The sequence below is a fragment of the Phocoena sinus genome, chromosome 2, assembly GCF_008692025.1.
Source record: "Phocoena sinus isolate mPhoSin1 chromosome 2, mPhoSin1.pri, whole genome shotgun sequence".
Taxonomy (NCBI): Eukaryota; Metazoa; Chordata; class Mammalia; order Artiodactyla; family Phocoenidae; genus Phocoena; species Phocoena sinus.
This window is the reverse complement of record NC_045764.1, coordinates 140,239,390-140,255,548: the sequence shown is the minus strand read 5'-3', so window position 1 is coordinate 140,255,548 and position 16,159 is coordinate 140,239,390. Positions and strand designations below refer to the sequence as shown.

At 38.6% G+C, this 16,159-nt stretch overlaps 1 protein-coding gene across 4 annotated transcripts in view; it reads left to right on the top strand.

Moving 5' to 3' along the window:
- Window positions 1-3,383, top strand: part of WDR89 (WD repeat domain 89) — a 35,208-nt gene extending 31,825 nt beyond the window's left edge. For all 4 annotated transcript variants that reach the window (XM_032624565.1, XM_032624563.1, XM_032624564.1 and 1 more), the window contains one exon: window positions 1,666-3,383. In XM_032624565.1, coding sequence (XP_032480456.1) covers window positions 1,696-2,856 — 1,161 coding nt within the window. In that variant the 5' untranslated portion in view covers window positions 1,666-1,695 and the 3' untranslated portion in view covers window positions 2,857-3,383. The remainder of the gene's footprint in view (window positions 1-1,665) is intronic.
- Window positions 3,384-16,159: the final 12,776 nt, after the last annotated feature.

Sequence of the window (16,159 nt, the reverse complement as noted above, 5' to 3'; positions counted from 1 at the left end):
GGTCATTTTTACGTAACATTTGTTGAATGTGTATCATGATAGGCCAGACACGTTATTTCAGTTAATCCTTCTAACAACTCTTGAATTAGTGTTCATTTCTCCTGGTAAAGACGAAAAGACAGACGGTTAAAACGCTATCACTAAAGCAACAGAAAAAAAAGCATTTCGTCTTAAGAATGAAAATGTGAATTTGTGAGGCAGGCTAGAATATTCATTGGTGAAAGCAAGATAGAAAAGTTTGTGATAAAGTCACTAGGCATGCATATTTTTCTGGCCTTGAACTTGTTCTGTATACAACCTACCATTGAGAGGCAATCTAGCGTGGTGGTTAAGAGCAGAGTCCCTGAAGCCAGAATGCCTAAGTTCAAAATTGCATCTCCAACATTTACAAGCTGCTACTGCCTGAGAAGCACATCTCCAGAATTCCTACTGGGTACCTCTATTAGTTTTTTATTGCTGCTGTAACAAATTACTGCAAACTTGGTGGCTCAAAACAACATAAATTTATTATAACTCTGGAGGTCAGAAGTCCAAAATGGGTCTCAGTGGGCTAAAATCAGGGTGTTAGCAGGGCTGCACTTTCACATGGAAGCTCTAAAGGAGGCTGTTTCCTTGCCTTTTCAGCTTTCTAGAGGCCACCCAATTATTGGCCTCCTTTACCCAAACCAGCAGTGTGTCTCTCTGAACCTTTCTTCCATAGTAACATCTCCCTCTGACTCTCATATTCTGCCTGCTTCTTCTACCAGTACTTTTAAGGGCACTGGTGATTACTTTGGGCCCACCCAGATAATCTAGAATAATCTCCCTATTTTAAGGTCAACTGATTAGCAACCTTAATTCCATTTACAACCTCAATTCCTCTTTGCCATGTGACCTAACATATTCATAGGTTCCTGGGATTAAGGCATGAACATTTTTTTTTTTTATGAATTTATTTACTTCTGGCTGTGTTGGGTCTTTGTTGCTGCGCGCGGGCTTTCTCTGGTTGCGGCGAGCGGGGGCTACTCTTCGTTGCAGTGCTTCTCATTGCGGTGTCTTCTCTTGTTGTGGAGCACGGGCTCTAGGTGCATGGGCTTCAGTAGTTGCGGCACGCGGGCTCAGTAATTGTGGCTCACAGGCTCTAGAGCGCAGGCTCAGTAATTGTGGTGCACGGGCTTAGTTGCTCCACGGCACGTGGGATCTTCCCAAACCAGGGATCAAACCTGTATCCCCTGCATTGGCAGGCGGATTCTCAGCCACTGCGCCACCAGGGAAGCCCCATGGCATGAACATCTTTGAGGGACCATTCTTCTGCTAACACATCTATGTTTAGATTCTGTAGTTGTTAAGGCTGCTGGGGCCAGGAGAAGATGATCTCAAAGTGGAGATCCTGGCTAATGCGGAGGACTGTGTGTAGGACCAATTATTAGGTTTGAGCTGAAAGGAATTACTAAGCAAGGTATGTACATGTTTTAAAATTCTCTTACTGTCAGTAGATTCAGTATATAAAAAGTGATTGAATTAGAAGTAGGCAACTGAGTTTTAGTTACATCATGGTAGGGAAATGATTAAACTATTAGGTTTTAGTTCTGTTGTTTTGTGCCAGCTCTCAGAGGGAAATGTTCTTGATTTAATCACAATATAGAGACGCTTTGGGTTTAATTTTAATTTTTGTTTTTATTACAGATTTTTACTACCCTTGGATGCACTCCTGATATGGAGAAGATTGAGGAACAATTTGCTAATTTGAACATTGTTAAACGTTCCTCAGAAACTAAAGAGCCTACTTATCTGCTTGGCATAGACACATCAAAGACTGTACAAGCAGAAAAAGGAAGCTTGGTTGCTGTTTTATGTTCTAATGGATCAATCAGAATATATGATAAAGAAAGATTAAATGTACTACGAGAATTTAGAGGATATCCTGGACTTAATGGAGTCAAGTTTGCAAATTCCTGTGACAGCGTGTATTCCTCATGCACTGATGGCACTGTAAAATGTTGGGATGCTCGATTAGCCAGTGAAAAACCTGTCCAGCTGTTCAAGGGTTACCCTTCCAATATTTTTATCAGTTTTGATATCAGCTGTAATGATCATGTCATTTGTGCTGGTACAGAAAAAGTTGATGATGATGCATTGTTGGTATTTTGGGATGCAAGAATTAATTCTCAGGATTTGTCTACTACTAAAGACCCACTTGGTGCATATTCAGAGACACATAGTGATGATATCACTCAAGTATGTTTCCATCCCAGCAATCCCAACATGGTAGTCTCAGGTTCAACTGACGGCCTGGTAAATGTATTTGATATTACTGTTGATAATGAAGAAGATGCACTGGTTACAACCTGTAACTCAGTTTCATCAGTAAGCTATATTGGTTGGTCTGGGAAAGATTATAAACAGATTTACTGCATGACACATGATGAAGGATTTTGCTGGTGGGATCTTAATCATCTGGATACCAATGAACCAATTACATGTTTGAACATCCCGGATGTCAGAGAAGTAATTAATGTGAAAGAAGGGATTTTGGACTATTTGATTGGCGGCATATATCATGAAAAGACAGACAAATTGTTTGTAGTTGGAGGAACAAACACAGGAATTATTCACATAATGAGCTGTACGACATCAGGATTGGTCCATGTGACCAGGCTTCAGGGAGGGCATGCTGCTACAGTCCGTTCTTTCTGTTGGAATATGCAGGATGATTCTTTGCTAACTGGAGGAGAAGATGCACAGTTGTTACTTTGGAAACCTGGAGCAGTAGAGAAGACGCTTACAAAGAAAGACAGCATGAAAATAGCATCCTCTGTGTACCAGCGAGTTCGAGTTCATAGTAATGATTCTTATAAGAAAAGGAAAAAGCAGTGATGTTACATTGGGAGTTTACTTGACAGGTTTTATAGTTGCAAATAATTATTTCTGTGTACTACCTGTTGGTAGACGTGTTTAAAGCTCATATGTAAATAAAAACAAGCCAGTTAGCAAACAGTCCTGAAAAAATGTTGAGAATGGTTTAATTCAGGTCTTTGTGTATTCCAAAATTATTTTTTTTTAAGCCGCCATTTGAGTATGTAATCAGTGAGTTGAAAGTAAAATTACATTCCATTTTAAAAACCCATCTGTTGAATTAGTAAATGTTGAGTTTGAAGAAATAGCTTTGATAAAGGCTTTTTAGAAGTAGATGGCTGGTGTGACTTTATAAAACAGGTGGTTTGGGCTGTGTTTTTTAAGCTCAATTTTTTACATTTTAAATCATCTTCATTATTTATAAAACCAAATCAGACTGTTTCTTCATTCGAGAAGCTCCTACTTGCTTAATACATATAGATTACATTGGCATATTTAAATATAAATATTCTAATGAATTTAAATAGAATTAAACCTTTTCAGAAATAGTGATTTGCATTTATTTGAGAAAAGTATATTTAGTAAATATTTGCATCCACACTTTAATATTGTTGGTTAAACAGTAACCAGGTGTTTCACTGATGAAAAGGAAATTACCTTGCAAAATGCTTTTTGAGACTCAAAGTGAATATACAAAAACAAAAGTATTTATAATAGTAGAATCACTTTTTATTTCAAAATATTACAATATTTTGTGATAAAATTTTCTTCTATAGTGTTTCATCCATCCATAATTTTAAACTTGAATTTTTGTTTACTGCTAATTTTTCCATCCTTCCTTTTAAATATTCCTCTAAAGAATCTTAATTAAAAAGTTGATCCCTCTAAAGGTTTGGTATCTTATCTCTGAGACTGTAGCACTGGGGGAAATTTTTATTTTTCTATAGAACATTTGTAACTTATATTTAGATATGATTTAGCTTAACTCAAATGAGACTGAACAACAGGTAAGTTGTTGTTATATTAAATATATTAAAAATACATGTTTCTTATTTGGAGAGATTCAGCTATTCTTGGTATTGTCCAAACCATAAACCTGAGGGTAATATAGTACTTTTCCTTTTTCCCTTAACCAGTCAATAGCCAAGTCCTGTGCCATTCCACCTCCTAAAATCTGTCAGCCTGTTCTTTTGACTTTACCCCACCCCGGCACTACTGCCTTAGATAAGACTTTCATCATTTCTCTCCTAGATTACAGAGTCTAATCTGCTCCAGTTCATTCTCCCTACTACTTCAAGACTGAACATCGAAAACACAGATTTGATAATGCCTCATGCTGCTTAAAATCTTTGATACATTTTGATCTTTTGATAGAGGACTGTTTAAAATGAAAAACCATGTTTTCAAGATATTTAGGATATGAGACAATGCTGACTATGTTGTAAGTGGGAAAAGTTGGTAAAAAAGACTTTCAGAGACACTGCCTTTATGCAATAACAGGAAATGCAACAGGAGTTATAAAACAGCAGAGCTCTTAAAAATATTTAAAATTCAGAAGTAATTATTAGAGCTGTAAGATGCAAGTGAGGAAATACCTCTGAAAGAGACAGAAAGAGAAAAGATAAAGGCTGCAGGAGGGGTCTAATATCAGACTGATGGTGTTAGAAAGTGAAAAAAAAAAAACCTTTTTAAGGGGTAGGAAGGGATTATTAAAATGAAATAACATAAGAGCCTATCCCAGAACTCCATTCTTTAGGTTGAAAGGCCCAACAAGGGTGTCAAGTGTAATAAATGAAAAAGACCCACACCAAGGCATAGCACTGTGAAGTTTTAGAACTCTAAGAATAAAGAGAAAATCTTAAAAGTTTTCAAAGAGAGGGTAAAAAACAATCACTTAGGAACAAGAATAACATCTGCATTAGACTCAGCAAATCTGGATGACAAAAAATGGTAGATCAATGCCTTCAAAGTTCTGAGGACATATTCCTGCTATCTGAACTTAGGCTCTCCAAATTCATGAAGATTATAGTAGATTCAAACTATTCAATCTAAACTCGGATTACAATAAATTTTTTTGACACATCCCTTGCTAAGTGAACACTTCCTTCTTGCTCTCTGAAACTCAGGAACCAAATTTATTTAGCTAACAGTATTCGTTGCTAACCAAACTCAATGGCTGAACCTAGGAAATAAAAGAGATTTGGATTTCAGGAGATACTTGCTTTTCCATCCTATAATTCTGTGACCAAACTACCCTCATGTTTTATACTTCAGGTTTAAAACATGAAGAGAAGTTTAAAACATTTAAGACATACAACATTTTAAACTTTAGTTTCTATGCAGCATTTCTCCAAAGAAGATATACAGATTGCCAACAAACACATGAAAGAATGCTCAACATCATTAATCATTAGAGAAATGCAAATCAAAACTACAATGAGGTATCACCTCACACCAGTCAGAACGGCCATCATCAAAAAATCTACAAACAATAAATGCTGGAGAGGGTGTGGAGAAGAGGGAATCCTCTTGCACTGTTGGTGGGAATGTAAATTGATACAGCCACTATGGAGAACAGTATGGAGGTTCCTTAAAAAACTAAAAATAGAACAACCATACGACCCAGCAATCCCACTACTGGGCATATACCCTGAGAAATCCATAATTCGAAAAGAGTCATGTACCACAATGTTCAATGCAGCTCTATTTACAATAGCCAGGACATGGAAGCAACCTAAGTGTCCATCGACAAATGAATGGATAAAGAAGATGTGGCACATATATACAATGGAATATTACTCAGCCATAAGAAGAAACGAAATTGAGTTATTTGTAGTGAGGTGGATGGACCTAGAGTCTGTCATACAGAGTGAAGTAAGTCAGAAAGAGAAAAACAAATACCATATGCTGACACATATATATGGAATCTTAAAAAAAAATTGGGAATAAAGACGCAGACCTACTAGAGAATGGACTTGAGGACGTGGGGAGGGGGAAGGGTAAGCTGGGACAAAGTGAGAGAGTGGCATGTAGATATATACACTACCAAATGTAAAATAGATAGCTAGTGGGAAGCAGCCGCATAGCACAGGAAGATCAGCTCTGTGCTTTGTGACCACCTAGAGGGGTGGGATAGGGAGGGTGGGAGAGAGTTGCAAGAGAGAGGAGATATGGGGATATATTTATATGTATAGCTGATTCACTTTGTTATAAAGCAGAAACACACCATTATAAAGCAATTATAATCCAATAAAGATGTTAAAAGAAGTAGAAAAAACCAAAACTTAAATATGAACACTTGCAAAATAAATAAATTGTTAATTATGGCAAAAAAAAAAAAGGCTCATCTAGGAAAAAATAAATAAAAGTCTACTGGAGGATGTAGTCCACAAAAAATAAGGGAGTAAATCAAGGGAGGCAACAGATACCAGAAATCAGTGCCCCAACCCAGTATAGTGGCAGGATAACATTTGCAGCAGGCCCACAATATTCAGTCCAGATTGGAGGAGGATGGGCTATGGGGAGGGAGATGTCCAGGGAGAAAAATGAACTGACGGGTTACCCAATGCATTTGACCATGGGGAAAATGGTATAAGCGGATTAAACTCACCAATTACAGGAGATCCTATATTGAAAAATTTTAAGTGAAAACCTTTAAAAATAAAAGTTTTTAAAAGATTAAAAAATAAAAGCAATAAATAAGATTCACTTAAAGGCATAAGTTAAAACATAAAAGGATGAGGAAAGGTAGACCAACCCACAGAATGGTAGAAAATATCTGCAAATAATAGATAAGAACTTGTATCAACTTATTTTAAAAAATCAAAAAAACTTGCCCCTCAGTAATAAGACCACCCAGTGACTTCCCTGGCGGTCCAGTGGTTGGGACTCCATGCTTTCACTGCGGGGTGTGCAAGTTCAGTCCCTGGTCAGGGAACTAAGATCCCACATGTGGCGCCGCCAGAAAAAAAAGAGAAAACAAATCTATTAAAAATATAATAAGACACCAATTTTTTGACTGGTCAAAGGATCTGAATAGACATCTCTCCGAAGAAGATATACAAATGGTCAGTAAACACAAAAAAAGATGTTTAACGTCATTAGTCATTAGGGAAGTGCAAATTGAAACCACAATGAGATACCATTTCACACCCACTAGGGTGAGTATAATAAAAAAAATATTGGTGAGGGTGTAGAGAAATAGAAAGCTTCATATACTGCTGTTAGGAATGCAAAATGGAATAGTTGCAGTCTGGCAGTTCCTCAAACGATTAAACAGAGTTGCTATTTGATACAGCAGTTCCACTCCTAGGCATATGCTGAAGAGTGTTGAAAACAGTCCGCACAGAAACTTGTACATGAATGTTCATAACAGTATTCATGATAACCAAAAGGTGGAAATCCAAATGTCCTGTCAACTGATGAATGGGTAAAAGTATATACGTACAATGGAATATTATTCATCCATAAAAAGGCATGAAATACTAATACAAGCTGCAGCTTAGATGAATCTTGAAAACATGCTAACTAAAAATAGCCACAAGGGCTTCCCTGGTGGCACAGTGGTTGAGAGTCCGCCTGCCGTTGCAGGGGACACGGGTTCGTGCCCCGGGCTGGGAAGATCCCACATGCCGCGGAGCGGCTGGGCCCGTGAGCCATGGCCGCTGAGCCTGCGTGTCCGGAGCCTGTGCGCCGCAAGGGGAGAAGCCACAGCAGTGGGAGGCCCGCGTACCACAAAAAAAAAAGCCACAAAAGACCACATGTTGTATGAGTCCATCTACATCAAATGTTCAGAATAGTCAAATCTATAAAGAGAACATATATATATATATATATATATAGTGGTTGCCTAGGGCTGGGAGGTGCGGGGGGGAATGAGAGGGTGTGAATGATAGCTAAAGGGTATAGGGTTTCTTTTGGGGGTGATGAAAATATTCTAAAATTGATTGTGGTTATGGTTGCACAGCTCTGAGCATATTAAAAACCATTGAATAGTACACTTTAAATAGATGAATTGTATGGTATGTGAACCATATCTGAATAAAGCTCTTGCCAAAAAAAGAAAAAAGTATATGCCAGACAAATATGAACCCAAAAGCCCAGATTGAAATCTTAACTATTGACAAAATAGAATTTAAGGCTAATGTTGATTTCAAAACCAGATGAAAATGAAGAAAAAAGGCCCATTTTGTTTGTGAATATATATTCACAGTTAAAAATACTAGCTACCAAATCCAGTGGTGTATTTTAAAATACGTGACCAAATAGGATTTATCTCAGGAATACCAGGATGACTCCACATCAGAAAATCTATCAGAATAATGGACAAAAAAGGGGAAAAAAAGTGTGATTATCTTAATTGATATAGAAAAGCATATGGTAAGGTTTCACACCTATTTATGAAAAATACAGCATCAAGCCAGCAATGGAATAATTTTTTAACTTGGTTAAGGTTTATATATAAAAAATCTAAACTAAATGTTATTCTTAGTGGAGAAATGTTATTAGATTAAATGCATTTCCTTCAAGACCAAGGCAGTGGATAAGCCTATAATAGTATGGATTCTGTCTAATATCATAAGGAAAGATTTTTTTAAAACTATAATATGTAAGGATTGTAAGAGAAGAGGAGAAAAAAACTCTCCTTTGCAAAAGATAAATACCTGAAAAAATCCAACAATCAACAAATTATTTGAACTATAAAGAGGTTCAGCAAAGTTGCCAGAAGAAAGTCAGTCTATAAAAATCCAAACATCATTTCACAATAGCAAAAGTTAAAAACTATCAAGGAATTAACCAAGAATATAAGAGATCTATTTGCAGAAAACTCTAAAATTCCAATAAAGACATAGGAAATGATCTAAGAAACATTCCATGCTTCCAGTGAGATGACAATATTAAAAAAGTGAACATTCTAAATTTAATCTTTAATCCCAACCAAATTCTAGTTGAATTTTTTGAGGAATCCAAACTTACTTTAAAATTTGTATGGAAGAATGAGGTCCACAAATAACTAAGTAAACTTTAGAAAGGGGGATTTTCTCTATCAGATATTAAGATATTCCACAAACTCATAGCAGTAAGAACTGATATGGCCATAGAACAATGCAAACGAATAGAGCTCAGAGACAGCATGGATATATGGCAACTTAATATTTGTAAAGGTGACATAATAGAAAAGGAGAGTTTTTTATTAAGTGGTTTTGAGGATACTAGCTCACTATACAGAGAAAAATAAAACTAGATTCCTTAAATGATAGAATTAAATGATAAAAGTTTATAACTATAAATTTACAAGGAAGCATGGGAGAATATCTCTAACCTAGAGGGTGGCAACTGGCTTCTTAAACTTCAAAAGTATGAAGTACAGGGCTTCCCTGGTGGCGCAGTTGTTGAGAATCCGCCTGCCGATGCAGGGGACATGGGTTCGGGCACCGGTCCGGGAGGATCCCACATGCCGCGGAGCGGCTGGGCCCGTGAGCCATGGCCGCTGAGCCTGCGCATCCGGAGCCTGTGCTCCACAACGGGAGAAGCCACAACAGTGAGAGGCCCGCGTACCGCAAAAAAAAAAAAGTATGAAGTATAAGACAAAAACAAAAGGAATTTGATTATATCAAAATTAAGCATTTCTGGTCACAGAACATCTATAGATAAATGACAGAATGGGAGAAAAGATACTTGAAATCAATGAGTGATTAAATGTAGACTACAGAAGGAATTCTGCAAATCAATAAGGGAAAACAATACCAATGGAAATATGAGCAATGAATATGAAAAGGCAATTTCAGACGAAACCAAAGAAATCATCAAACTCCTTAGTAATTAGAAAAATGAAAACAAAATAATCACCTTGTATCTTTTAGAATTACAAAAGTTAGGAAATTAAATGATACCAAGATATTGGAGACATGTGGGCATATAGGAACCCTCATGCACTGCTGATGGGAGTGTAGACACACAGATACAGCTATTCTGGAGAGCAAAAACATATGTATTCATCTACCCTCTGACCTAGGAATAACACTGCTTGGTGTGATATTCCAAAGATATTTCCATACAGGTCCATTGTCGGTCATTATTTGTGATGTCATGGAGTTGGAGACAACCTGGATATCCATCCCTGGGAGACAGGTAAAAATGTGGTGGATGTACACAGTGAAGTACTCTGTAATACGTACAAACCACAGACTAGATGTACTTTAGCCATATGGCTTGATCATAAAAATATAGTACCAAATGAAAATAGTAAGAAATTGAATACATGTGTGGGGAAAACCATTTATATACGTTTAAAATATACAAAAAGCAATTCACATTTTGCAAGAATATATAGACAATTATACATGTTAATCACGTTAGGGTGGTTGCCTCGTATGGGGAGAGAAGGGAATGGAAGTGGGTTTAGAAATAAAAGAGGAAGGGAGAATGAGAGAGGAAGGAGAGAGAGATAAGACAATAATTTTAATAGGAAAGAAAAGAAAATCTCTTTGAAGGGATAGTACAACCCCACTGGAGAGTTTGAGAACTAATCATAGGCATATGGAAAACCATGCAAATGAAGAGGCGGGGGATAATTTTTAACTCCAAGGGGGGAAAAATTGTATGAGAAAAGAAATGGAATTGTAGTATACTGCTTGACCCCGTGGCGAATAATATTTATGTAGTCATAGTGTAAGGACAATATTGATTTAATCAAAAGTTGTAAAACTATATTGAGAGCAAGGAAGGAAAGTGAAAGGGGTGTGCAAGTGCTTAGCTTTCCTTTTCCATAGTAAAAAGTCAGCATTCTTTCTATGGATAAGTCAAGAAAATAGCCATATAAGCATATATTTTAGAAGTATGTAAGTAAATCACCTGCCAAAACAGAAGAGTTGAAAGTGGTTCCCTCTGGAGAAGAAAGGCAGAAAAGAAAGGATAGGAGACTGCTGTTTTTGTTGTTCTTTGATTTTTGTTATATGCATACCTTCTGGTAGAATATCAGGATACTTTTGGCTGCAAATAACAGCTCAATTCAAATTAACCAAAAAAGGAACATATTACTTTGCATAAGTTCAGAAGTGAAGCATTCCCAGGGCTGGTTGTTAGCAAGAATGCAAATTCTTTCCATTTTTCTGCTCTGCCAGTTTTCATCTTGTCAGGTTCAAGTTCACAAGATGACTACAATCAGCCAATGAGCACATCCATACTCAACAAATGTTTTTTTAAATATATAAATTTATTTATTTATTTTTGGCTGCGTTGGATCTTCGTTGCTGCGCGTGGGCTTTCTCTAGTTGCGGTGAGCGAGGGCTACTCTTTGTTGCAGTATGCGGGCTTCTCATTGCAGTGGCTTCTCTTGTAGCTGAGCACGGGCTCTAGACGTGCAGGCTTCAGTAGTTGTGGCTCATGGGCTCTAGAGCGCAGGTTCAGTAGTTGTGGCTCATGGGCTTAGTTGCTCCACGGCATGTGGGATCTTCCGGGACCAGGGCTCGAACCCGTGTCCTCTGCATTGGCAGGTGGATTCTTAACCAGTGTGCCACCAGGGAAGTCCCCTCAACAATGTTTAATGGAGACATTTGCTTGTGATTCTTTTTATTAACGATTACACACACTTTCTGAGAAGCTGTGCAGCAAATGTCATTGGTGGAAATTTCATCATGTGCCCAAGCCAAAAATAGTCACTAGCCAGAGAAATACAATCACCACCAACTGGCCCAATCATGATTCACTGCCTATGGTTTTGGAGGTAACATATGCTCCTCTGAAGCACATGGGTTCAGAGAAGGGTATGGAAAAGTAGGTTGGGGTTGATGAATAGTTCTTCTACAGGTACTAACTACTTCAGTTATGTGTATGTGTTACTTCAAAATACTTTTCACTTTATCATTGAATCAAATAAATAAATGTAAGATATTTGTGAGGGGGAATAAATGGTTCTGAAGAACCTAGGGGCAGGACAGGAATAAAGACACAGATGTAGAGAATGGACTTGAGGACACGGGGAGGAGGAAGGGTAAGCTGGGATGAAGTGAGAGAGTGGCAAGGACATATATACACTACCAGATGTAAAATAGATAGCTAGTGGGAAGCAGCCGCATAGCACGGGGAGATCAGCTCCGTGCTTTGTGACCACCTAGAGGGGTGGGATAGGGAGGGTGGGAGGGAGACGCAAGAGGGAGGAGATATGGGGATATATGTATATGTGATTCACTTTATTATAAAGCAGAAAGTAACACACCATTGTAAAGCAATTATACTCCAGTAAAGATGTTTAAAAAAATTTGTGAGATGATTAACTTGCACTGTTGTAGTGATCAACATGCATTAAATGCAAACTATTATATCTATATATCTGTTATATCTTTATTGGACTATTGTTTAGAAGAGAGGTAGACATTTAAAAAATTGAAAGGAAAACTACTATATATAAAATAGATAAACAGGGACTTCCCTGGTGGTCCAGTGGTAAAGAATCCGCCTTGCAATGCAGGGGATGGGAGTTTGATCCCTGGTCAGGGAACGAAGATCCTACATGCCGCAGGGCAACTAAGTCTGCGTGCCACAACTACTGAGCTCCTGCGCCTCAACTAGAGCCCACATTCCGCAAACTACAGAGCCCACGCGCTCTGGAGCCTGCACACCACAACTAGAGAAGAGAAAACCCACACGCCACAGCTAGAGAGAAGCCTGCGCACCACAATGAAGAGCCTGCATGCCGCAAGGAAAGATCCCACGTGCTTCAACAAAGATCCTGCGTGCCGCAGCTAAAAATAAAGTAAATATTTAAAAAATATTAAAGTAAAAAAGTAAAGTCCAACTGTATAGCACAGGGAACTATAATCAATACTCTGTAATAAACTATAATGGAAAAGAATATGAAGAAGAATATATATGTATAACTGAATCACTTTGATGTACACCAGAAATTGACACATTGTAAATCAACTATACTTCAAAAAAAAAATTAAAAGAAAAATTGAAAAATGTGCCAGATGATTTTTGTTGTCTTTTTCGCAAAGTTTATGTAATCTTTTGCCACTGCAATCAGTAATATCATATTGAATTAATTTATTATTCAATTACTGACTGTCTCATTAGTAAATCCATCTCTCGGATCCACAAACCAACTCTCAATTGTCTGGCTTTGAGATTACTCACACATTATGTCTTCTGTACTTTAGTGCTGCCTGGGTTTTGTGCTTTTCACTGCCCATTATCTTTTTGATCACGTGAAGTGTCAGAATTAAAATCATACGACTAAAAAAAAAAAAAATCATACGACTTTGCAGCCTTATCACCCTCCATTCTTCCCACTCTTACACCTTATGCATAAACCAAAAGAAATTACTTGAAATCCCTGAATACCCCATGAAAATAATGCAACCACGCTTTGCATCAGTTTTGTTATCTGAAAAAGAAAGATGAGTATGTGACAGAACCTGCTAATTGTCTCCCATTATCTGTTCTCCCTTTCCATACTTATGGAAACCCCACATTTCAGGTGGGGATGTAATACCCGGAATAAAGATTATATTCTCCAGAGTCTTCTGCAACTGTTTGTGGTTATAAGACTATGTGGGGTTGGGAGTTCCCTGGTATCCTAGTAGTTAGGATTCTGGGCTTTCACTGCTATGGCCTGGGTTCAATCCCTGGTTGGGGAACTGAGATCCCACAAACCACATGGTATGGCCAAAAAAAAAAAAAGACTTTTGGGTTAATGAGATGTATGTAGAACCTCCATAAAATGACCGTTGAGTTCCCTGTGCTCCCTCCTGCCATCTGGAATGTGGATGTGATGGCTGGAGCTCTAGTCAACATCTTGGACCAGGAGGATGATGGCCACAACTAGCTTCTAGAGTAGTTGGCTAAAAGGAGCCTGGGACCCTGAGGTTTTGTGGAGAAAGGAGCTATTAAACTACTGCTTAAGCCACTGTTATTTTAGGTTTCTGTTGTAAACAGTGGAACCTAACTGATAACATTGTATAAAGTTTTTAAGATTGTTCAAAACATTACATGAATTGATATATGTCAAAGCTCTTAGAGTATTATCAGCTTTTAGAGTGAGTGCAAAGTAATATTTATAATGTTATACTATTTCCATGCTTTGGTAAGGTTGTTCCCTCTGCCTAGAGGTTTATTTGGCAAACTTGTATTTGTCCTTAAGCCCCAGATTAATCATTTCCTTCTCTCTGAAACTTTTTCTGATCCCCACCTGGGGAGTTAATCCATCCTTTGCTTTATACTGGTTCTTAATCTTGTGTATACTTTTTTTTTTTTTTTTTTTTTGGTATGCGGGCCTCTCACTGTTGTGGCCTCTCCCATTGCGGAGCACAGGCTCCGGACGGGCAGGCTCAGCGGCCATGGCTCACGGGCCCAGCCGCTCCGCGGCATGCGGGATCTTCCCGGACCAGGGCACGAACCCATGTCCCCTGCGTCGGCAGGCGGACTCTCAACCACTGCGCCACCAGGGAAGCCCTTGTGTATACTTTTATAGCAACTTGATATTTCAGTTTACACATTTGTCTCCCTATTAAACCACTCTTTCTCATGCAAAACAAAACAAACAAAAACAACTGGAATTCTCTCTCAATAAACATAAAAATCTCATGGCTCATGTAGTTTCTGATACTGCCCCTAAACCTATTTAATAGGTTTAGATACTGATACTAATGGATTCTGATACTGCCCCTAAACCTATTTAATATTTTACAATATTAATATGCCAATCCTGCAAACCCCTCCTCACTCCCCGCCCCCAGACCCCCACCAAAAGATCCTGATGCGCCACCCTTAGAGGAGACATACCACTTCTTCCTTCTCCTGGCCGATTCAGTTGATCAGTTAGGATAAATATCTATTGGACCAGACACTGTAGTAGATGATGCTGGAGAAAGAGATTTGGTCTCTGTCCTCACAGGGCCTGCAATGTGCTAGATGAGATAGTCTCTAATAATAATAATACGATGTACTGAGTGCACAAGTAGGAGGGATGGGAATATGATTCATTCTGTTTTCAGGCACAGGTTAAGAATAGATGATGCCTGGACTGTATTTTGAAAGAAAAATAGTTTACCTGATAGACTGGAGAAAGGGGAGAAAAGAGCAACAGAAGATAAAATGGGCAGAAGGAACAACATGTGCACAGACACAGAGGCATAAGATACGTGGTTAATTTTAGTCACGAGCATCGGACTCAGGTCTTCCTGAGTTTCTCTGCAAACACATTCACAAAACATTTCTTAGGGTGAGTTACCTCCGCAGATGGCTCATTGCATCTCTTATGTCTTGATTTTTCACTGTTTTAATTCTGAGGACTGTGTTTCCCTGAGCCTGTTTCCTAGCGTCAATACCACTAGATAATAAATGAAGTTGTTAATATTACTCTTCTGGAGAATTGTTGCTCAGTGCCAGTTCAGGGCCTCGCCGTTGACTCATCCTGCAATTGTGCACATTCAGAAGCTCTTCCTTCTAAAGGCTTATGCTCATCTCTGACATTCAGAACATTTGCAAGATTGCTTTGTAAAAACTTACTGGTTAGTTTTCGTTTCTAGTTAACGCCAGGTTTGTTAGTTTTCTACCCTGTCTTTAGTCCCTAGCCTAGGGGCAATGCTGCATTCATTTAGCTTCAGTCTTCTTGTTTTTTGGTTCCAGTAGCCTCCTCATTGATTAAACTAGACTGTATTTACGAAGTGGCTTCTGTTCTGAAAACGGGTGACATCCTCATGGTTGTCTGTAGGAGGCAGTAATGTGATCTGTGTGGTTAAGAGTGTGGACTTGGCTTCCCTAGTGGCGCACCAGTTGAGAGTCCGCCTGCCGATGCAGGGGACGCGGGTTCGTGCCTTGGTGCGGGAAGATCCCACATACCGCAGAGCGGTTGGGCCCGTGAGCCATGGCCGCTGAGCCTGTGCGTCCGGAGCCTGTGCTCCGCAGCGGGAGAGGCCACAACAGTGAGAGGCCCGCGAACCACAAAAAAAAAAAAAAAAAAAAAAAAAAAGAGTGTGGACTCAGATGTCAGATTGCCTGCGTTTAAGTCCTGGCTATGTTAATTATTGCTTCTGTGGATTTGGGGGGCAAGTTACATAACCTCTCTGTGCCTGGGCTTCCTCATCTGAAAAAAATGGAGCAATTAATAGCGTTTACCTTTTGGGTTGTTATAAGAATTAAATGAATTAATATGGGTGAAGCACTTAGCATAGTACTTGGGACAAGAAAAGTCCTCGATAAGTGTTAGCCATCAATATCATCATTGTCATCACTGGAACCGAGTTTGTCAGGTAGCAGAAGTCAGATAAAATGAGGCCCACGACCATTAGTCACTGATCACAAAAATTTGTGCTTGCACAAC